This window comes from Calonectris borealis, chromosome 31 (assembly GCF_964195595.1).
Source record: "Calonectris borealis chromosome 31, bCalBor7.hap1.2, whole genome shotgun sequence".
NCBI classification, from domain to species: Eukaryota; Metazoa; Chordata; class Aves; order Procellariiformes; family Procellariidae; genus Calonectris; species Calonectris borealis.
This window is the reverse complement of record NC_134342.1, coordinates 1,746,358-1,769,523: the sequence shown is the minus strand read 5'-3', so window position 1 is coordinate 1,769,523 and position 23,166 is coordinate 1,746,358. Positions and strand designations below refer to the sequence as shown.

Below are 23,166 nucleotides of genomic sequence, written 5' to 3'. Positions count from 1 at the left end.
GTGCAGCTGCGTGTGCAAGGGGGGGGGGGGCGTGGGCGCGTGCAGGGTGTTCATGCGTGGGCGAGGGGTGCGCGTGCAGGGTGTTCATGCGTGTGCAAAGTGGCTGTGGGTGTGTGCAGGTGTTCATGCGTGTGCGAGGCGTGCGCCTGCGTGTGCAAGGGGTTCATGCGTGTGCATCTGCGTGTGCAAGGGGGGCCTGTGCGTGTGCAGGGTGTTCATGCGTGTGCGAGGCGTGCACCTGCGTGTGCACACAAGGTGTTCATGCGTGTGCATCTGCGTGTGTAACGGGGGCCTGTGCGTGTGCAGGTGTTCATGCGTGTGCGAGGCGTGCAGCTGCGTGTGCACGGTGCGTGTGTGCACGTGCAAAGCGTCCATGCGTGTGCGAGGCGGGCACCTGTGTGTGCAGGGGGTGCGTGTGCAGGTGTTCATGCGTGTGCGAGGCGTGCACCTGCGTGTGCAAAGTGTTCATGCGTGTGAATCTGCGTGTGCAAGGGGGGGCGTGTGCGCAGGGTGTTCATGCGTGTGCGAGGCGTGCATCTGCATGTGCAAAGTGTTCATGCGTGTGAATCTGCGTGTGCAAGGGGGGGCGTGTGCGCAGGGTGTTCATGTGTGTGCGAGGCGTGCACCTGCGTGTGCAGGGGGTGCGTGTGCAGGCTGTTCATGCACGTGTGCAGAGTGGCTGTGAGTGTGTGCAGGTGTTCATGCGTGTGCGAGGCGTGCATCTGCGTGTGTAAGGGGTTCATGCGTGTGCATCTGTGTGTGCAAGGGGGGCGTGTGTGTGCAGGGTGTTCGTGTGTGTGCAAGGCGTGCGCCAGCGTGTGCGAGGTGGCTCCATGTGTGTGCGCAAGGTGTTCATGTGTGTGCAGCTGCGTGTGCACGGTGCGTGTGTGCACGTGCAAAGCGTCCATGCGTGGGCGAGGCGGGCACCTGCGTGTGGAGGGGGTGCACGTGTGCACGGTGTTCATGCGTGTGCGAGGCGTGCATCTGCGTGTGCACACAAGGTGTTCATGCGTGTGCACCTGCATGTGTAATGGGGGCCTGTGCGTGTGCAAGGTGTTCATGCGTGTGCGAGGCGTGCGCCTGCGTGTGCACACAAGGGGTTCATGCGTGTGCACCTGCATGTGTAATGGGGGCCTGTGCGTGTGCAAGGTGTTCATGCGTGTGCGAGGCGTGCGCCTGCGTGTGCACACAAGGTGTTCATGCGTGTGAATCTGCGTGTGTAACAGGGCCTGTGCGTGTGCAGGGTGTTCATGCGTGTGCGAGGCGTGCATCTGCATGTGCAAAGTGTTCATGCGTGTGAATCTGCGTGTGCAAGGGGGGGCCTGTGCGCAGGGTGTTCATGCGTGTGCGAGGCGTGCACCTGCGTGTGCAGGGGGTGCGCGTGTGCAGGGTGTTCATATGTGTGCAAAGTGGCTGTGGGTGTGTGCAGGTGTTCATGCGTGTGCGAGGCGTGTATCTGCGTGTGCACACACGGTGTTCATGCGTGTGCACCTGCGTGTGTAACGGGGGCCTGTGCGTGTGCAGGGTGTTCATGCGTGTGCGAGGCGTGCAGCTGCGTGTGCAAGGGGTGTGTGTGCAGGGTGTTCATGCGTGTGCAAAGTAGCTGTGGGTGTGTGCAGGTGTTCATGCGTGTGCGAGGCGTGCACCTGCGTGTGCAAGGTGTTCATGCGTGTGAACCTGCGTGTGCAGGGGGTGCGTGTGCAGGGTGTTCATGCACGTGTGCAAAGTGGCTGTGGGTGTGTGCAGGTGTTCATGCGTGTGCGAGGCGTGCGCCAGCATGTGCACACAAGGTGTTCATGCGTGTGCACCTGCGTGTGTAACGGGGGCCTGTGCGTGTGCAGGGTGTTCATGCGTGTGCGAGGCGTGCACCTGCGTGTGCACACAAGGTGTTCATGCGTGTGCATCTGCGTGTGTAACGGGGGCCTGTGCGTGTGCAGGGTGTTCATGTGTGTGCGAGGCGTGCACCTGCGTGTGCAAGGGGTGCGTGTGCAGGGTGTTCATGCGTGTGCAAAGTGGCTGTGGGTGTGTGCAGCTGGTCACACGTGTCCGAGGCGTGCATCTGCGTGTGCATCTGCGTGTGCGAGGCGTGCATCTGCATGTGCAAGGTGTTCATGCGTGTGCATCTGCGTGTGCAGGGGGTGCGCGTGCAGGGTGTTCATGTGTGTGCAGAGTGGCTGTGGGTGTGTGCAGGTGGTCACACGTGTGCGAGGCGTGCATCTGCGTGTGCATCTGCGTGTGCGAGGTGGCTCCGTGTGTGTGCGCAAGGTGTTCATGTGTGTGCAGCTGCGTGTGCACGGTGCGTGTGTGCACGTGCAAAGCGTCCATGCGTGTGCGAGGCGGGCACCTGCGTGTGCAGGGGGTGCGCGTGTGCAGGGTGTTCATGCGTGTGCAAAGTGGCTGTGGGTGTGTGCAGGTGTTCATGCGTGTGCGAGGCGTGCATCTGCGTGTGCACACAAGGTGTTCATGCGTGTGCACCTGCGTGTGTAATGGGGGCCTGTGCGTGTGCAGGGTGTTCATGCGTGTGCGAGGCGTGCAGCTGCGTGTGCAGGGGGTGCGCGTGTGCACGGTGTTCATGCGTGTGCAAAGTGGGGGTGTGCAGGTGTTCATGCATGTGTGAAGCGTGTATCTGCATGTGCAAGGTGGGCCGTGCACGTGTAAGGTGGTCACACGTGTGCGAGGCGTGCAGCTGCGTGTGCGAGGTGGCTCCGTGTGTGTGCGCAAGGTGTTCATGTGTGTGCAGCTGCGTGTGCACGGTGCGTGTGTGCACGTGCAAAGTGTCCATGCGTGTGCGAGGCGGGCACCTGCGTGTGCAAGGGGTGCGTGTGCAGGGTGTTCATGCGTGTGCGAGGCGGGCACCTGCGTGTGCAAGGGGTGCGTGTGCAGGGTGTTCACGCGTGGGCGAGGCGGGCACCTGCGTGTGCAAGCTGTGTCCGCGCGTGTGGGCACACGTGTGTGTGCGTGACGTGTGTGCGCCTGCGTGAACGCGTGTGGACGCGTGTGCGCGCGCCTCTGTGCACGCGTGTGTGCACAGCTGGCTCCACGCGTGTGACACGCGTGTGGCGCGTGGGCGAGTTCGTGCGCCACGCGTGTGCGTGCCGTGCGCGTGTGCGCACGCGTCTCCCTGTGTGCACACGCGTGTGCGGCTCCGTGGCAGCCCAGGCTTGGGGGTGCCCCCGTGTCCGTCCCCCCCCCGCGTGTCACTCCGGGGCACCCAATTGCCACCCGTGGGCGCAGGGGGCACCCAGACCCCCCCCCCCCATGCCCAGGGGGGCACCCACCCCCACCCCGCCCCCCTGGGGAGCACCCAGCACCCCCCTCGGGGGCACCCAGACCCCCCCCCATGCCCAGGGTGCCCCCCCCCCCCCCAGGGAGCACCCAGACCCACCCTCCCAAAACCAGGGGGGCACCCACCCCCCCCAAGGAGCACCCAGCCCCCCCCCCCATGCCCAGGGTGCCAGACCCCCTCTCCCAAAACCAGGGTCCCCCTCCCGCCCCCAGAGCACCCATGGGTGCAGCGAGCAGAGATGGGGGGGGTAACTAGCCTTTATTGGGGGGGGGGGGCTGTACAGGGCCTGGCCCCACCCCGGGGCCCCCCAGTGGGTGGGAGGCACCCATGGGTGCTGGTGGCCACGGGAGCGGGGGGGGGGGGTGTCCAAAGCGCGGGGGGTGGGGGATGGGTGACATCGGGGACACCGGGTGACGTCGTACCTGGGTGGCCCCGAGGGGGGTGGGGGGTGTGAGCTGCCGGGGGGGGGGGGGGAGGGGCGGGGGGTGCTGGGTGCGGTGGGGGAGGGGCAGTGGGTGCTGGGCTGGAATGTGATGAAGTGCCAAAAATTAGAGGGGGGGGGTCCGGGGGGCGGGGGGTGTCCAAGGGTGGGGGAGGGGCCCCTGGGTGGGGCCCAGAATGGGGGTCCCCTGGGGGGGGGGGGTATCCCCAGAACGGCGGGTGCCAGGATTGGGGGGAGGGGGGGCCCAGGAGGGGTCCCCTGGGGGTCCCATAATGGGGGGTCCCACAATGAGGGACCCGAGACTGGTGGGGGGGTCCCCAAATTTGGACGGGGGGAGATTCTGGGTGGGGGGGTCCCCACAATGGGGGTCCCTGGACTGGGTGGGGGTCCCAGTTTTGGGGGGAGTCCCGGGACAAGGCAGGGGTGACACTGGGGTGTCCCCAGAGTGGGGGGTGGCACTGGGGTGCCTGGCCTGGGGGGGGGTGGGGTGTCCCTGGGGGGGTCCCCAGTTTGGGGGTGTCCCTTGGGTGTCCCCATGCTGGGCATGTCCTTGGGGTGCCCAGTCTGGGGGGGTCCCTGGGGGTGTCCCCAGGGTGGGGGTGGCACTGGGGTGCCAGGGTTGGGGGGGGGGGCACTGGGGTGTCCCCACGATGGTGGGGGTGTCCCCAGTTTGGGGATGTCCCCATACTGGGTGTGTCCCCATGTGGGGGTGAACCTGGGGGGTCCCCAATTTGGGGGTGTCCCCAGTTTGGCGGTGTCCCTGGGGTGTCCCCAGTTTGGGGGTGCCCCGTTTGGGGGTGTCCCCAGTTCAGGGGTGTCCCTGGGGTGTCCCCAGTTTGGGGATGTCCCCAGTTTGGGGGTGTCCCCAGTTTGGGAGTGTCCCCAGTTTGGGGGTGTCCCTGGGGTGTCCCCAGTTTGGGGGTGCCCAGTTTGGGAGTGTCCCCAGTTTGGGGGTGTCCTTTGGGGGACGGGTGGGCGCCACCTCTCAGGCAAAGACCTTCATTTTGGGGGTCTGCTCGGGCGGCGGGGGGGGCAGCTGAGTTTGGGGGGGCCCCAGCACGGCCGGACTGGGGGTGGCCTCGGACCAATCAGAGAGGGAGCGGGGGGAGGGGCTCGCCCACTGCTCGGGGGACTCGGGGGAGGGCGTCAAATAGGGGTGCTCACTGGGCACCCCCAAATACCTCCCCTCCGCCCCCCCCGCTCCGAACCCCACCGCCCCCCCCGCCGCCGGGGGGTACTCCTCCCCAGCCTTGAAAAAACGGGGGGCGGCGGAGCGGGGGGCCCCCCCATCTTCGGGGGAGAGGGGTTGGGGGCCACGGGGCAGGGGTTCGGCGGCGGGTGGGGGGCACCCCACGGCGCCGGGGGGCAGGAGCAAGGTGGGAGCGAAAGCTTGAGCGGGGGGGTGTAAAATGGGGTGTACCCCCCCCAAACCTGGATTACAAGGGGTTCCCGGGGGGACCCGACTCCGCCACTCGAAGGGGACGGTCACCGTCCCCAAACCCAACCCTAAACGGGGGGGGGGACCCCCCGTTAATCGACCGACACCCAAAGGTGACCCTAAGGTGACGGTAAAGGGGGTCTCCAACCCCGGGGGGGGGAAAAGCCCGGGGGACGTTGGGTTGGGGACGTAAGGGGAATCCAAAGAGTCGACGGGTGACAACGTCACCGAGCTCTCCAATCCCGGGGGACACTCGCCCCCCAATTTCTTCCCCCGCCCTTTCCCCCCCCCGTTTTTTCCCCCCCCCCTTCGATTCTTTTTCCCGCTGGCGGGGGGTTTCAGCCCCGCTAGGAAAGAAGTCGGGGGAGCGAGAAGAGCGGAAGGGAACGCCGAATTGGGGGGTAACGAGGTGGGGGGGCTGCGCCCCGTGTTGTGCTCATCCAAGAGGCGAACGATGTCGTGGTGGAGCCGGTGGTGGGCGATGTCCCGCGGGAGACGATCCAGGTGATCCGTGATCTCCCGGTTGGCGAAATGATCCAGGAGGATCTGGGCGGCTTCGTAGCTGCCTTCGCGGGCGGCCAGGAAAAGGGGGGTCTCCTCCTTTTTTTTTTTTTGGGGGGGGGGGGGGGAAGGGGGAAAGGGAGGGGGGGGGGAAGGTGAGAAGGTTTGGGAATTGGGAAAGGGGGGGATCTTGGGGGGATGGGGGAGGGGGAGGGGTGTCTCCTGGGGTTGGTGGGGCGTCATTTGGGGTCAATTGGTCAATGGGAGGTCACCTGGGGTCAATGGGAGGTCACCTGGGGTCAATGGGTCAATGGGAGGTCACCTGGGGTTGGTGGGGCGTCACCTGGGGTCAATGGGTCAATGGGGGTCACCTGGGGTCAATGGGTTAAGGGGAGGTCACCTGGGGTCAGTGGGTCAATGGGAGGTCACCTGGGGTCGGTGGGGCATCACCTGGGGTCAATGGGTCAATGGGAGGTCACCTAGGGTCAATGGGCCAATAGGAGGTCGCCTGGGGTTGGTGGGGCGTCATCTGGGGTCAATGGGTCAATGGGAGGTCACCTAGGGTCAATGGGCCAATAGGAGGTCGCCTGGGGTTGGTGGGGCGTCATCTGGGGTCAATGGGTCAAGGGGAGGTCACCTGGGGTCAGTGGGGCGTCATCTGGGGTCAATGGGTCAAGGGGAGGTCACCTGGGGTCAATGGGCCAATGGGAGGTCGCCTGGGGTTGGTGGGGCGTCACCTGGGGTCAATGGGTCAATGGGAGGTCACCTGGGGTCGGTGAGGTGTCATTTGGGGTCAATGGGAGGTCACCTGTGGTCGGTGGGGCGTCACCTGGGGTCAATGGGTCAATGGGAGGTCACCTGGGGTCGATGGGGCATCATCTGGGGTCAATGGGGGACAATGGGGCAGCTCCTGGGGCCAATGGGGCATCACCTGGGGTCAATGGGGGGCAATGGGACATCTTCTGGCATCAATAGGGTGCCTTCTGGGGTCAATGGGGCATCATCTGGGGTCAATGGGGAGCAATGGGATGGCTCCTGGGGTCAATGGGGTGTCTCCTGAGGTCAATGGGGTGTCATCTGGGGTCAATGGGGGTGATGGGGCAGTTTTGGGGGTCAATGGGGTGTCATCTGGGGTCAATGGGGGGCAATGGGGCAGCTCCTGGGGTCAGTGGGACATCTTCTGGGGTCAATGGGGACAATGGGGCAGCTCCTGGGATCAATGGGGTGTCATCTGGGGTCAATGGGTCAATGGGTGTCTCCTGAGGTCAATGGGGTGTCATTTTGGGTCAATGGGGCATCCTCTGGGGTCAATGGGGGGCAATGGGACATCTTCTGGGGTCAATGGGGGTGATGGGACAGTTTCTGGGGTCAATGAGGCATCATCTGGGGTCAATGGGGTGTCTCCTGGGATCAATGGGACATCTTCGGGGGTCAATGGGGTGTCATCCGGGGTTAATGTGTCAATGGGGTGTCTCCTGGCATCAATGGGGTGTCATCTGGGGTCAATGGGTCAATGGGGTGTCTCCTGGGGTCAATGGGGTGTTATCTGGGGTCAATGGGGTGTCTCCTGAGGTCAATGGGGTGTCATCTGGGGTCAATGGGGTGTCTTTGGGGTCAATGGGGGTGATGGGGTGGTGTCTGGGGTCAACGGGGTGTCATCTGGCGTCAATGGGGTGTCTCCTGGGATCAATGGGGTGTCATTGGGGGTCAATGGGTCAATGGGGTGTCTCCTGGGGTCAATGGGATGTCTCCTGAGGTCAATGGGGTGTCATCTGGGGTCAATGGGTCAATGGGGTGTCTCCTGGGGTCAATGGGATGTCTCCTGAGGTCAATGGGGTGTCATCTGGGGTCAATGGGTCAATGGGGTGTCTCCTGGGGTCAACGGGGTGTCATCTGGGGTCAATGGGTCAATGGGGTGTCTCCTGGGGTCAATGGGATGTCTCCTGAGGTCAATGGGGTGTCATCTGGGGTCAATGGGTCAATGAGGTGTCTCCTGGGGTCAACGGGGTGTCATCTGGGGTCAATGGGGACAACGGGGCATCATCTGGGGTCAACGGGGTGTCCTCTGGGGTCAATGGGTCAGCTCCTGGGGTCAATGGGATGTCTTCTGGGGTCAATGGGGACAATGAGGTGTCTCCTGGGGGGTGCAGGGGATCCCACTCGGGGGCACAGGGGTAGGGGGTTCCCATTGGGGTCCCCTTTGGGGGTGTCATGGGGGGGTCCCACCTGGGTGCAGGGGTTCCTCACTCAAGGTGTTAGGTGGCCCTGTTGAGGCCCAGGGTGTCAGGGGGTCCCAGTTGGGGGGTCCCAGTTGGGGGGGGTCAGGGTGTCGGGGGGATCCCAGTTGGGGGGTCCCTGGCCAGGGGTCCCATCCCACCTTGCTGTCCTGCATGTCCTTGTTGGCCCCGTTCTTCAGCAGCGCCAGCGTCGCCTCCATGTTGTTGACGGCGGCGGCCCAGTGCAGGGCGGACTTCCCTGGGGGGGGGGGGGGCGGGAGTGAGACCCCCCTCCAGACTCCCTCCACCCCGCCTGCACCCACTCACCTGGGGGGGGTCTCCCCATTCCCAACCCCCCCCCAAGGGACCCCAGGTACTCCCCCAGCTCCACCTTCCATGGACCCCACCCAGCACCCATTAACCTGAGGGGGGTCACCCCATTCCTCCCCCCAGGAACCCCCCCACCGACACCCACCACCCTGGGGGGGGGGTCCTCAACCTCAACGGGGGGGAGTTGAGGTTGAGGAACCTCAAAGGCCCCTCCCCACACCTCAGCTACCTCCCAGCCCCGCTGCCTACCTCCCCACCCCCCCCACCCATCCCCCTCCCTTTGAGGGTGCCCCCCCCCCCCCCCCCCGAGCCCCCCACCGGTCTCATCCACGGCGTTGACGTCGGCGTGGCAGGCGATCAGCTCCTCCACCATCCCCTCCACCGCCAGCCGGGCCGCCAGGATGAGGGCGGTGGAGCCGTCACCCATGCGGGCGTCCAGGTCCGTGGAGCGGTTCCGGATCAGGATCTGGGGTGGGGTGGGGATAACTGGGTGGGTGGGGGGCGGGGGGGGGCATGGGGTCCCCACCCCATGACCATGTCGGGTGCCCCATGGCCATGGAGGATGCTCCATGACCTTGTGCCCCATGGCCATGTTGGGTGGAGGATGCTCTATGGCTACGCCCCATGGCAGCACCCTCTACCCATGATCATGTTGGGTGCCCCATGGCCACACTGGGTGCCCCATGACCGTGCTGGGTGCCCCATGACCATGCCACGTGCCCCATGGCAGCACCCTCTACCCCAAGATCATGTTGGGTGCCCCATGGCTACGCTGGGTGCCCCATGGCAGCACCCTCTACCCCAAGATCATGTTGGGTGCCCCATGGCCACGCTAGGTGCCTCATGGCAGCACCCTCTACCCCAAGATCATGTTGGGTGCCCCATGGCCACGCCGGGTGCCCCATGGCAGCACCCTCTGCCCGATGATCATGTTGGTGCCCCATGGCCACGCCAGGTGCCCCATGACAGCACCCTCTACCCTATGATCGTGTTGGGTGCCCCATGGCCGTGGGGGATGCTCCATGACATTACCTTGCACCCCATGGCCGTGTTGGGTGCCCCATGAACATGGAGGATGTCCCATGGCTGTGGAGGATGCCCCATGACATCACCTTCTGCCCCATGGCCATGAAGGATGCCCCATGGCCGTGGAGGACACTCCATGACCTTGTGCCCCATGGCCATGTTGGGTGGAGGATGCCCTATGGCTACACCCCATGGCAGCACCCTCTACCCATGATCATGTTGGGTGCCCCATGGCCACGCCGGGAGCCCCATGGCAGCACCCTCTACCCATGATCATGTTGGTGCCCCATGGCCACGCCAGGTGCCCTATGACAGCACCCTCTACCCCAAGATCATGTTGGGTGCCCCATGGCCATGGGGGATGCTCCATGACATCACCTCATGCCCCATGGCCATATTGGGTGCTTCATGGAGGATGCCCCATGGTCACACCGGGTGCCCCATGACCATCCTGGGTGCCCTATGGCAGCACTGTCTACTCCATGATCATGTTGGGTGTCCCATGGCCATACTGGGTGCCCCATGACGATGTCAGGAGCCCCATGGCAGCACCCTCTACCCCATAATCATGTTGGGTGCCCCATGACTGTGCTGGTGTCCCATGGCAGCACCGTCTACGCCATGATCATGTTGGGTGCCCCATGGCCATACTGGGTGCTCCATGACCGTGCTGGGTGCCCCATGGCCACGCCAGGTGTCCCATGGCAGCACCCTCTACCCCATGATCATGTTGGGTGCCCCATGGCCACACTGGGTGCTCCATGACCGTGCTGGGTGCCCCATGACCATGCCACGTGCCCCATGGCAGCACCATCTACCCCATGATCATGTTGGGTGCCCCATGGCCACACTGGGTGCTCCATGACCATGCCAGGAGCCCCACGGCAGCACCCTCTACCCCATGCCCATGCTGGGTGCCCTATACCCATGCCGGGCACCCCATGGCCACACCGGGTGCCCTCACCTGGAAGACGCCCTGGGCATCAGCGGTGACGGCGGCGTGCAGCGGCGTGCGCCCCGTGTTGTCCTGGGCGTTGGTGTCGGCGCCAGCGTCCAGCAGGCGCTTGGCGGCGTCGGCGCGGGCGTAGCGGGCAGCGAGGTGCAGGGCGGTCTCGCCCGTGCGGTCCGTCTGGGCACCCAGGCTGGCGCCCTGGCAGATGAGGTCACCGATGATGCCGGCCGAGGCATCGTCACCCTCCTCATCCTCTGCCACCTCGGCCTCCAGGCCGCCCCCGCAGAAGGAGGCCAGCATCAGTGGTGTGAAGCCATCTGTGGGCATGGGTGGGGAGGTGTCAGCAGGTGCCCGGGGGGGGGCTCCTGGCCCCTGTCACCCACCTGGGATGGGGCCTTGAAGACCCTCACCATGACCATGGTGGCCTCTGGACCCTGTATCAGCTCTGCCAGCTCCACGGTTCCCTCCGTGCCCATGGTGGTCTCCCATATCCACAGTGTCCCCACACCAGCCCTACAAGGTCCATGGTGGTCCCTCATGGTCCCTGTCTGTCCTGCCTGGGCCCATGGTGGCCCCCATGCCCATGGTGGTTCCCCATGCCCCACGTCCATCCTACCTGGCCCCATGGTGGTCCCTCATAGGCCATGTCCATCCTACATGGCCCCATGGTGCCCCCCCATGCCCATGGTGGTTCCCCATGCCCCACGTCCATTCTACCTGGCCCTATGGTGGTCCATAGGTGACCCAATAGGCCATGTCCATCTTACATGGCCCCATGGTGCCCCCCCATGCCCCACGTCCATCCTATTGGGCCCATGGTGGTCTCCATGCCCATGGTGGTCCCCCATGTCCCACTTCCATCCTACCTGGCCCCATGGTGGTCCCCCATAGGCCATGTCCATCCTACATGGCCCCATGGTGGTTCCCCATGCCCCACATCCATCCTACCTGGCCCCAAGGTGGCCCCCATGCCCATGGTGGTTCCCCGTGCCCCACGTCCCCATCCTACCTGGCCCCAGGGTGGCCCCCATGCCCATGGTGGTTCCCCATGCCCCACGTCCCCATCCTACCTGGCCCCAGGGTGGCCCCCATGCCCATGGTGGTTCCCCGTGCCCCACGTCCCCATCCTACCTGGCCCCATGGTGGCCCCCCATGCCCATGGTGGTTCCCCATGCCCCGTGTCCCCATCCTACCTGGCCCCAGGGTGGCCCCCCATGCCCATGGTGGTTCCCCATGCCCCACGTCCCCATCCTACCTGGCCCCATGGTGGCCCCCCATGCCCATGGTGGTTCCCCATGCCCCACGTCCCCATCCTACCTGGCCCCATGGTGGCCCCCCATGCCCATGGTGGTTCCCCATGCCCCGTGTCCCCATCCTACCTGGCCCCATGGTGGCCCCCCATGCCCATGGTGGTTCCCCATGCCCCGTGTCCCCATCCTACCTGGCCCCAGGGTGGCCCCCATGCCCATGGTGGTTCCCCATGCCCCACGTCCCCATCCTACCTGGCCCCATGGTGGCCCCCTATGCTGATGGTGGTCCTCCATGGCAAGTCCATCCTACCTGGCCCCACGGTGCCCCACATCCATGGTCCCTGCCATGCCCATGATGCCCCCCAATGCCCTCGATCCCCTCTCGTCCCTGGGTGTCCCCTGCCACCCCACCTGGCCCGCGAACGTTGACGTCCATGCAGTCGGAGTCGAACTCGCCCTGGGGCGGCGTCAGGGCCATGGCGGGTGGCATGCGGATGTCGGCGGCGACCAGGTGGTGCTGGGTCCACTGCCGGCAGTCCACGGGGTCCTGGGGCTCCGCGCCCGCCTCCTCCACCTGCCCAGGCACCTGGTCATGTGGGTGCTGGGACCCCCACCCATGAGGGTGCTGGGGAGCCCCTGCCCATGATGGGGCTGGACCTCCACCCATGGTGGTGCTGGATCTCCACCCATGGTGGTGCTGGATCTCCACCCATGGTGGTGTTGGACCTCCACCCATGATGGTGCTGGATCTCCACCCATGGTGGTGCTGGATCTCCACCCATGGTGGTGTTGGACCTCCACCCATGATGGTGCCTGGGTATGGGGATGCTGGGACCACCACCCATGAGGGTGCTGGGGACCCCCTGCCCATGATGGGGCTGGACCTCAACCCACGGTGGTGCCTGGCCATGGAGGTGCTGGGACTCCCACCCACAAGGGTGCTGGAGACCCCCATCCACAAGAGTGCCAGGGCACACGGGTGCTAGGAACCCCACCCAAAGGGTGGCAGCACATGGGGGTGCAGGGACCCCCACCCACAAGGGTGCCATGGCATGGGGGTGCTGCAGACCCCCACCCATAAGGGTGCCAGCACATGGGGGTGCCGGGACCCCCACCCACAAGGGTGATGGAGACCACCACCCATAAGGGTGCCAGCACATGGGGGTGCTGGGACCCCCACCCACAAGGGTGCCAGGGCATGGGGGTGCTGGAGACCCCCACCCACAAGGGTGCCAGGGCACAAGGGTGCCAGGACCCTCACCCATGATGGTGCCTGGACACAGGGGTGTCAGGACCCCCACCCACGAGGGTGCCAGTGCAGAGGGGTGCCAGGACCCCCTAGTCCTGCATATGGGGGTACGAGGACCCCACACCCCCGAGGGTGCCTGGGTTGGGGTTACAGACCCCCCCCCGCCCCCCAAGTGCCCCCCGAGTGCCCCCCAAGTCCCTCCGGGGGTACCTTGAGCCTCTTGGCCTCGGGGCAGTCGCCGTCCAGCCACTCCTCCGAGGGTGCCCCCATCAGCGTCTCCCCCTTCCCCATGGTCCTGGGGGGGGCACGGGCATGAGCTGGGTGCCCCCCACCCTACTTATTTGGGGGGTGGGGGGGAATGGGGAAAGGGCACCCCCAAACCTCAGGGATTGCTGGGACCCCCCTGGAATGAGTTGGGAGCATCCCAAGGGGGGGTGGGGGAGCTCCCAGTGACCCCTCCCCAGTTGAACTGGGCACCCCCAGAGCCCCAGTATCCCCCCAGTTCCACCAGCCCCCACCCAGTGCCCCCTCATCAGTTGCACAAGGACCCCCCATTTCCCCAGTGCCCACCCAGTTCCACCAGTCCCCCCCAGCCCCAGTCCCCGCCCAGTTCCACCAGCCCCTACCTAGTGCCATCCCCCGAGTTGCATTGGGACCCCCCCAGAGCCCCAGTATCCCCCAGTTCCATCAGTCCCCACCCAGTGCCCACCACCCAGTTGCACTGGGACCCCCGCAGAGCCCCAGTATCCCCCCAGTTCCACCAGCTCCCACCCAGTGCCCCCCTTCAGTTGCACTGGGACCGCCCATTTCCCCAGTGCCCACCCAGTTCCACCAGTCCCCCCCAGCCCCGGTCCCCGCCCAGTTCCACCAGCCCCTACCTAGTGCCATCCCCCGAGTTGCATTGGGACCCCCCCAGAGCCCCAGTATCCCCCAGTTCCATCAGTCCCCACCCAGTGCCCACCACCCAGTTGCACTGGGACCCCCGCAGAGCCCCAGTATCCCCCCAGTTCCATCAGTCCCCACCCAGTGCCCACCACCCAGTTGCACTGGGACCCCCGCAGAGCCCCAATATCCCCCCAGTTCCACCAGCTCCCACCCAGTGCCCCCCCCCTCAGTTGCACTGGGACCGCCCATTTCCCCAGTGCCCACCCAGTTCCACCAGCCCCCCCTCAGTGGCCCCTCCCCAGTTGCACTGGGCCCCCCCCCAGTTGCCCCAGTATCCACCAGTCCCCCCCAGCCCAGCTCACTTCATGCCCAGGGCGTCCTGCCCCACGGGCTCCCGCCGGTCCCTGTTGCTGTCCTTGGCCAGGCTGAAGCCCTCGGGGAACCAGAGGGTGCTCTGCTCCCGCCGGCGCCGGGCCACCAGCACCCCCAGCACCGCGATGGCCAGCAGGATGACACCTCCCACCACCACCAGCGGCAGCAGTCGCACCGGATCGGGCTCCTCGGGGAGCTTGTCACCTGCAGTGGTGGGGGGACACAACGTCAGGGTGATGCCACCACGGGGCATCCATGTGTTGGAGGCACCATCATGGAGCTGGCACCATCATGGAGCTGGCACCATGGGGCACCCACATGCTGGGGACACAATAAGGGTGATGCCAGCATGGGGCACCCACACGTTGAGGACACCATCAGGGTGATGCCACGATGGAGGCACCAAACATGTAGGGGACACCATCATGGTGATGCCACCATGGGGCATCCATGTGTTGGAGACACCATCATGGAGCTGGCACCATGGAGGCACCAAGCATGTTGGGAACACCATCATGGTGATGCCACCATGGGGCATCCATGTGTTGGAGGCACCATCATGGAGCTGGCACCATGGGGCACCCACATGCTGGGGACACCATCATGGTGATGCCACCATGGGGGCACCCAGCATATTGGGGACACCATCATGGTGATGCCACCATGGAGCATCCATGTGTTGGAAGCACCATCATGGAGCTGGCACCATGGGGCACCCACATGCTGGGGACACAATAAGGGTGATGCCAGCATGGGGCACCCACACGTTGAGGACACCATCAGGGTGATGCCACGATGGAGGCACCAAACATGTAGGGGACACCGTCATGGTGATGCCACCATGGGGCATCCATGTGTTGGAGACACCATCATGGAGCTGGCACCATCATGGAGCTGGCACCATGGAGGCACCAAGCATGCTGGGAACACCATCATGGTGATGCCACCATGGGGCACCCAGCATGTTGGGGACACCATCATGGTGATGCCACCATGGAGCATCCATGTGTTGGAAGCACCATCATGGAGCTGGCACCATGGGGCACCCACATGCTGGGGACACAGTAAGGGTGATGCCAGCATGGGTCACCCACACGTTGAGGACACCATCAGGGTGATGCCACGATGGAGGCACCAAACATGTAGGGGACACCATCATGGTGATGCCACCATGGGGCATCCATGTGTTGGAGACACCATCATGGAGCTGGCACCATGGAGGCACCAAGCATGTTGGGAACACCATCATGGTGATGCCACCATGGGGCATCCATGTGTTGGAGGCACCATCATGGAGCTGGCACCATGGGGCACCCACATGCTGGGGACACCATCAGGGAGATGCCACCATGCGGGCACCCAGCATATTGGGGACACCATCATGGTGATGCCACCATGGAGCATCCATGTGTTGGAAGCACCATCATGGAGCTGGCACCATGGGGCACCCACATGCTGGGGACACAGTAAGGGTGATGCCAGCATGGGGCACCCACACGTTGAGGACACCATCAGGGTGATGCCACGATGGAGGCACCAAACATGTAGGGGACACCATCATGGTGATGCCACCATGGGGCATCCATGTGTTGGAGACACCATCATGGAGCTGGCACCATGGAGGCACCAAGCATGTTGGGAACACCATCATGGTGATGGCACCATGGGGCATCCACATGCTGGGGACACCATCAGGGAGATGCCACCATGGGGGCACCCAGCATGTTGGGGACACCATCCTGGTGATGCCACCATGGGGCACCCAGCATGTTGAGGACACCATGAGGGAAACGCCATCATAGGGAACCCACGTGCTGGGGACATCGCCATGGTGATGCCAAGACGGGGAATCCATATGTTGAGGACACCATCATGGTGCTGCCATCATGGGGAACCCACGTGCTGGGGACGCTGTCATGGTGATGCCACCATGGGGCACTCACATGTTGGGGCCACCATCATGGTGATGCCACCATGGGGCACCCATATGTTGGGGACACCATCAGGGTGCTACCACCTTGGGGGCACCCAGCATACTGGGGACACCCTATGTGTGGGAGACACCATCACCACCAGGACACCCCACACATCAAGACCACGTCACATGTCAGGGACAAGGTCACCCCCTCCGTAAGTTGGGGACATGCCACATATGGAGGGACACCATCATCACCAGGCCACCCCATTCGTCACCTCATCCTCACACTAGGACACCCCACCCCTTGCAGACACCAAGACATCATCGGAGCCTTGGGAGGTCCCCAAGGGCCACCAGGAGGTCCCCAAGGGCCACCAGGAGGTCCCTCACCGCGCACGGCCTTGATGGGGTAGGGGAACTGGAGACGCTCCAGGGCGGAGAGGGCGGCCAGGTAGTCGGCGGCGCTGCGGGTGTCGGGGAAGCACTTGTCGGACGCCTGGGTGCAGAGGCGGTTGTCGATCTCCAGCGTCACCACCGAACTGCCGGGGGACACCAGGGGGGGTCAGAGGGACACGGGGGACCTGTGGCACCCAGGAACTGTGGCACCCATGGGCCTGTGGCTCAAGATACTCAGCACCCACAGCCTCATAGCTCACGGCATCCAGCACCCATGGTCCCACAACCCATGGCACTTGTGTCCCCATGGCCCCTTGACCCATGGCACCCTTGACCAAAGACTCCCATGTCCCCCACCCCATCCCACCCACCACCACCATCCCATGTCCCCCAGACCCACCATCCCCCCAGCACCACCACCCCATGTCCCCCACCCCATCCCACCCACCACCCCCATCCCCATACCATGTCCCCCACCCTATCCCACCCACCACCACCACCCCATGTCCCCCATGTCCCCCACCCCATCCCACCCACCACCACCATCCCATGTCCCCCAGACCCACCATCCCCATACCATGTCCCCCACCCCATCCCACCCACCACCACCATCCCATGTCCCCCAGACCCACCACCACCATTCCATGTCCCCTATCCCATCCCACCCACCACCACCACCCCATGTCCCCCATGTCCCCCACCCCATCCCACCCACCACCACCATCCCATGTCCCCCATGTCCCCCACCCCATCCCACCCACCACCACCACCCCATGTCCCCCATGTCCCCCACCCCATCCCACCCACCACCACCACCCCATGTCCCCCATGTCCCCCACCCCATCCCACCCACCACCACCATCCCATCTCCCCCATGTCCCCCACCCCATCCCACCCACCACCACCATCCCATGTCCCCCATGTCCCCCACCCCATCCCACCCACCACCACCATCCCATGTCCCCCACCCCATCCCACCCACCACCACCATCCCATGTCCCCCATGTCCCCCACCCCATTCCACCCAGCACCACCATCCCATGTCCCCCACCCCATCCCACCCACCACCACCATCCCATGTCCCCCAGACCCACCATCCCCCCCAGCACCACCACCCCATGTCCCCCACCCCATCCCACCCACCACCACCATCCCCATCCCATGTCCCCCACCCTATCCCACCCACCACCACCACCCCATGTCCCCCATGTCCCCCACCCCATCCCACCCAGTACCACCATCCCATGTCCCCCAGACCCACCATCCCCATACCATGTCCCCCACCCCATCCCACCCACCACCACCATCCCATGTCCCCCAGACCCACCACCACCATTCCATGTCCCCTATCCCATCCCACCCACCACCACCATCCCATGTCCCCCATGTCCCCCACCCCATCCCACCCACCACCACCATCCCATGTCCCCCATGTCCCCCACCCCATCCCACCCACCACCACCATCCCATGTCCCCCATGTCCCCCACCCCATCCCACCCACCACCACCATCCCATGTCCCCCATGTCCCCCACCCCATCCCACCCACCACCACCATCCCATATCCCCCAGACCCACCATCCCCCCCAGCACCACCACCCCATGTCCCCCACCCCATCCCACCCACCACCACCATCCCCATCCCATGTCCCCCACCCCATCCCACCCACCACCACCACCCCATGTCCCCCATGTCCCCCACCCCATTCCACCCAGTACCACCACCCCATGTCCCCTATCCCATCCCACCCACCACCACCATCCCATGTTCCCCAGACCCACCATCCCCATACCACGTCCCCCACCCCATCCCACCCACCACCACCATCCCATGTCCCCCAGACCCACCACCACCATTCCATGTCCCCTATCCCATCCCCCCCAGCACCACCACCCCATGTCCCCTATCCCATCCCACCCACCACCACCATCCCCATCCCATCCCACCCACCACCACCATCCCATGTCCCCCATGTCCCCCACCCCATCCCACCCACCACCACCACCCCATGTCCCCCATGTCCCCTATCCCATCCCACCCACCACCACCATCCCATGTCCCCCATGTCCCCCACCCCATCCCACCCACCACCACCATCCCATGTCCCCCATGTCCCCCACCCCATCCCACCCACCACCACCATCCCATGTCCCCCACCCCATCCCACCCAGTACCACCATCCCCATCCCTTGTCCCCCACCCCATCCCACCCACCACCACCACCCCATGTCCCCCATGTCCCCCACCCCATCCCACCCACCACCCCCATCCCCATCCCATGTCCCCCACCCCATCCCACCCACCACCACCATCCCATGTTCCCCATGTCCCCCACCCCATCCCACCCACCACCACCATCCCATGTCCCCCATGTCCCCCACCCCATCCCACCCACCACCACCATCCCATGTCCCCCATGTCCCCCACCCCATTCCACCCAGTACCACCACCCCATGTCCCCCAGACCCACCATCCCCCCCAGCACCACCACCCCATGTCCCCCACCCCATCCCACCCACCACCCCCATCCCCACCCCGCATCCCCCCACCCCATCCCACCCTCCTCTTCTCCCATATCCCCCCCCCCACCCCCACCCCCACCCTCCTCTCACCCGATGACCTCGGGGGCCACCTCCCTCCTCCGCAGCCGTTGGGGTCGATAGTAGGGTTGGATCATGTAGTTGCCGTCGGGATCGAGCCGGAAGCGCAGGGAGGTGCGCAGGATGGCGCTGAGCCGTTGGAGGAAGGTGGCGCTGGTCCGACGCAGCTCTTCGGGGGGCAGGAGGACGGTGACCACCAGCACCCCCCGAGCCAGCACCTCGGGGACCTCATGGGCGCAATCCAAGCCGTCCCAACCGCATTCTTCGCTGTTGCAACCTTGGTCGCAGCGCCCGTCGGCGAAGTGGTCGGAGCAGTACTGCTCGTAGACGGGGCTGCGGGGGGGGGGGGGGGACGTGGGTGGGGGTGGGGGGGTGGGGGGTGGGGGGGATGGGGGGGTGGGGGGGGATGGGGGGATGGGGGGATATGGGGGGGATATGGAAGGATATGGGAGGCAGGGGGGATGGGGGACGTGGGAGGGATATGGGGGGGATGGGGAGATGGGGGGATATGGGGGGGATGGGGGGGGGACATGGGTGGGTATGGGGGGGTGGGGGGGTGGGGGGACATGGGGGCATGGGGGGATGGGGGGTGGGGGGATATGGAAGGATATGGGAGGCAGGGGGGATGGGGGATGTGGGAGGGATATGGGGACATGGGGGGGGTGGGGGGGATGGGGGGACATGGGGGGGATGGGGGTATGGGGGGATGGGGGGATGTGGGGATGGGGGTATGGGGGGATGGGGGGATGTGGGGATGGGGGGGATGGGGGGATATGGAAGGACATGGGGGGATGGGGGGATATGGGGGGACGTGGGGGAATGGGGGGATGGGGGGATATGGGGGGGATGGGGGAAATGGGGGGATGGGGGGATGGGGGGGATGGGGGGATATGGGGGGGATGGGGGGATATGGAAGGACATGGGAGGCAGGGGGGATGGGGGGGGATGGGGGATGTGGGAGGGATATGGGGACATGGGGGGGATGGGGGTATGGGGGGACGTGGGGGGATACGGAAGGATATGGGAGGCAGGGGGGGACATGGGGCCATGGTGGACATGGGGACATTTGGGGACATGGGGACATGGGGGGATGTGGGGGGGACATGGGGACATTGGGGGACATGGAGGGGATATGGGGGACAGGGGGACATGGGGGGACATTAGAGGAGATGGGGGACATGGGTGGGAGATGGGGGACACAGGGGTGACCCCTGGGGATGGGGGGGACCCTTGGGGACAGGGGGTGACCCATGGGGACAGGGGGGACCCATGGGGACAGAGGGTGACCCGTGGGGACAGGGGTGACCCGTGGGGACAGGGGGACCCCTGGGGTTGGGGGGACCCATGGGGACGGGGGGGACCCGTGGGGACGGGGGGACCCCTGGGGACAGGAGATGACCCTTGGGGACGGGGGGTGACCCTTGGGGACGGGGGGTGACCTGTGGGGACAGAGGGGGACCCTTGGGGATGGGGGGACCCCTGGGGACGGGGGGTGACCCTTGGGGACAGGGGGTGACCCGTGGGGCTGGGGGGACCCCTGGGGATGGGGGGTGACCCTTGGGGACAGGAGGTGACCCCTGGGGATGGGGGGACCCCTGGGGACGGGGGTGACCCCTGGGGACAGGAGGTGACCCTTGGGGACAGGGGGTGACCCGTGGGGACAGGGGGGGACCCTTGGGGATGGGGGGACCCCTGGGGACGGGGGGTGACCCTTGGGGACAGGAGGTGACCCCTGGGGACGGGGGGACCCCTGGGGATGGGGGGTGACCCTTGGGGACAGGAGGTGACCCCTGGGGATGGGGGGACCCCTGGGGACGGGGGTGACCCCTGGGGACAGGAGGTGACCCTTGGGGACAGGGGGTGACCCGTGGGGACAGGGGGGGACCCTTGGGGATGGGGGGACCCCTGGGGACGGGGGGTGACCCTTGGGGACAGGAGGTGACCCCTGGGGACGGGGGGACCCCTGGGGATGGGGGGTGACCCCTGGGGACAGGAGGTGACCCTTGGGGACAGGAGGTGACCCCTGGGGACGGGGGGGGACCCCTGGGGACGGGGGGACCCCTGGGGATGGGGGGTGACCCTTGGGGACAGGAGGTGACCCCTGGGGATGGGGGGACCCCTGGGGACGGGGGGGGACCCCTGGGGACGGGGGGACCCCTGGGGACACCCACTTGCAGGCCCGGGGGGGGGGGCGGCAGTCGAAGTTGTCGTAGAGGCAGCGGGGGCTGTCGCAGCCCCGGTCGCAGCGGCTGTTGTTGAAAAGGGGGGGACACTCGGGGACCCCGCAGTGTCCCCAAGGGTCCCCCACCAGGAGGGAACAGTCCCCCCCGTCCCACTGGCACCCGGGGGTGTTACACTCCCGGTGACAAACCCCATCCCCCGCTTTCCCCCCGCACCCCCCTTCGCATTCCGGTTCGGGGGGATTTCGGGGACCCCCTTGACATCGGGGACCCCCAAAACCCGGCGGGCAAAGACACCGGGTGAAGGGGGGCCGGGAGGAGGGGACGCAGGTGCCACCGTGGAAGCAGGCGTCGGGGGGGCAGGTGCCGTTGGTGGCGTCGGGGGGGTGGCACTGGGGACCCCCGAAACCGGGGGGGCAGAGGCAGCGGGGGCCGGCGGGGGAGGGGAGGCAGCTGCCCCCGTTGGCGCAGGCCAGGTCCAGGCAGGAGCGCGGGCGGCTCTCGCAGTGGGTGCCGCTGTAGCCCTGGGGGGGGGGCACCCAGAGTCGGGGGGGGGGGGATCGGCAGGTGATGGCACCCAGCCCCCTGTGCTGTCCCAGCACCCCCCAGCACCCCCCAGCACCCAGTCCCCTGCACACCCTCTGCCACCCCCCAGCACCCAGCCCCGTGCCCACCCTATGCCACCCCAACACCCCCCAGCCCCCCCCAGCACCCAGCCCCATGGCTCTGGGTGCACCCAGACCCCTGCCCACCTCAGCACCCCAGCACCCAGCCCCCTGCCCACCCTCTGCCACCCCCCAGCACCCAGCCCCGTGCCCACCCCAGCCCCCCCCAGCACCCAGGCCCATGGCACTGGGTGCACCCAGCCCCTGCCCACCCCAGAGCACCCAGCCCCCAGCCCCCTGCCCACCCCAGCCCCCCCCAGCACCCAGCCCCATGGCACTGGGTGCACCCAGACCCCTGCCCACCCCAGAGCACCCAGCACCCAGCCCCCTGCCCACCCTCTGCCATCCCCCTAGCACCCAGCTCCCTGCCCACCCCAGCCCCGGTGGGTGCTGGTGGGTGCTGGTGGGTGCTGGCGGGTGCCCCTCACTCACCGGTGGGCAGCGGCAGGCGTAGCCGTGGGGGGCAGCGGGGTCGGGGTGGCAGCGCCCGCCATGGCGGCAGGGCAGGGACTGGCAGGGGTTCACCAGGCTCTGGCACCGGCGGCCTGCGGTGGGGGGGGGGGCACTGGGTGTCAGGGGGGGCAGGGACCACCCCCCCACAAGGGTGGGCACGCGGCGTGGCACCCTGCCTGGCACCGGTGGGACGGCACCCGCGTGGCACCCTGCTCGGGCACAGCCCCCGCTGTGACCCCTGCCCCCCCTGTGCCCCCTGCCCACCCTGGCACCCCCTGCCCACCCTGGCACCCATTCGGCACAGACCCCCCCGTGCCCCCTGCCCACCCTGGCACCTGCCTGCCCACCCTGACACCCCCTGCCCACCCTGGCACCCATTCGGCACAGACCCCCCCGTGCCCCCTGCCCACCCTGGCACCTGCCTGCCCCCCCTGACACCCCCTGCCCACCCTGGCACCCGCCTGGACCCCCCGTGGCACCACCCAACAGCGGAGCCGGGCTGGCAGAGGCAGCTGGGGGTGTTGGCACCCAGCACCCCCTGCCCACCCTGGCACCCCCCTGGCACCCACCTAGAACCCTCCATGTCCCCTACCCACCCTGGTACCCCCCCGGCACCCCTCCATGTCCCATTATCGACCCTGGCACCCCCCTGGCACCCCCCTAGCACCCTCCATGTCCCATTACCCAACCAGGCACCCCCCTGGCACCCACCTAGCACCCTCCATGTCCCATTACCCACCCTGGCACCCCCTGGCACCCCCCTGGCACCCCTCCATGTCCCATTATCGACCCTGGCACCCCCCTGGCACCCCCCTAGCACCCTCCATGTCCCATTACCCAACCTGGCACCCCCCTGGCACCCACCTAGCACCCTCCATGTCCCATTACCCACCCTGGCACCCCCCTGGCACCCCCCTGGCACCCCTCCATGTCCCATTACCCACCCTGGCACCCCCCTGGCACCCCTCCATGTCCCATTACCCACCCTGGCACCCCCCTGGCACCCC

At 66.5% G+C, this 23,166-nt stretch overlaps 1 protein-coding gene across 1 annotated transcript in view; it reads right to left on the bottom strand.

Moving 5' to 3' along the window:
* Window positions 1-4,643: 4,643 nt before the first annotated feature.
* Window positions 4,644-23,166, bottom strand: part of NOTCH3 (notch receptor 3) — a 61,656-nt gene continuing 43,133 nt past the window's right edge. Inside the window, exons 21-31 of the mRNA XM_075134089.1 lie at window positions 22,139-22,251; window positions 21,033-21,565; window positions 18,874-19,194; window positions 16,256-16,404; window positions 13,938-14,151; window positions 12,901-12,985; window positions 11,853-12,015; window positions 10,204-10,508; window positions 8,532-8,679; window positions 8,045-8,142; window positions 4,644-5,766 (exon numbers count right to left, since the gene is read on the bottom strand). Of these exons, the coding sequence (XP_074990190.1) occupies window positions 4,714-5,766; window positions 8,045-8,142; window positions 8,532-8,679; window positions 10,204-10,508; window positions 11,853-12,015; window positions 12,901-12,985; window positions 13,938-14,151; window positions 16,256-16,404; window positions 18,874-19,194; window positions 21,033-21,565; window positions 22,139-22,251 (3,182 nt within the window). The 3' untranslated portion in view covers window positions 4,644-4,713. The remainder of the gene's footprint in view (window positions 5,767-8,044; window positions 8,143-8,531; window positions 8,680-10,203; window positions 10,509-11,852; window positions 12,016-12,900; window positions 12,986-13,937; window positions 14,152-16,255; window positions 16,405-18,873; window positions 19,195-21,032; window positions 21,566-22,138; window positions 22,252-23,166) is intronic.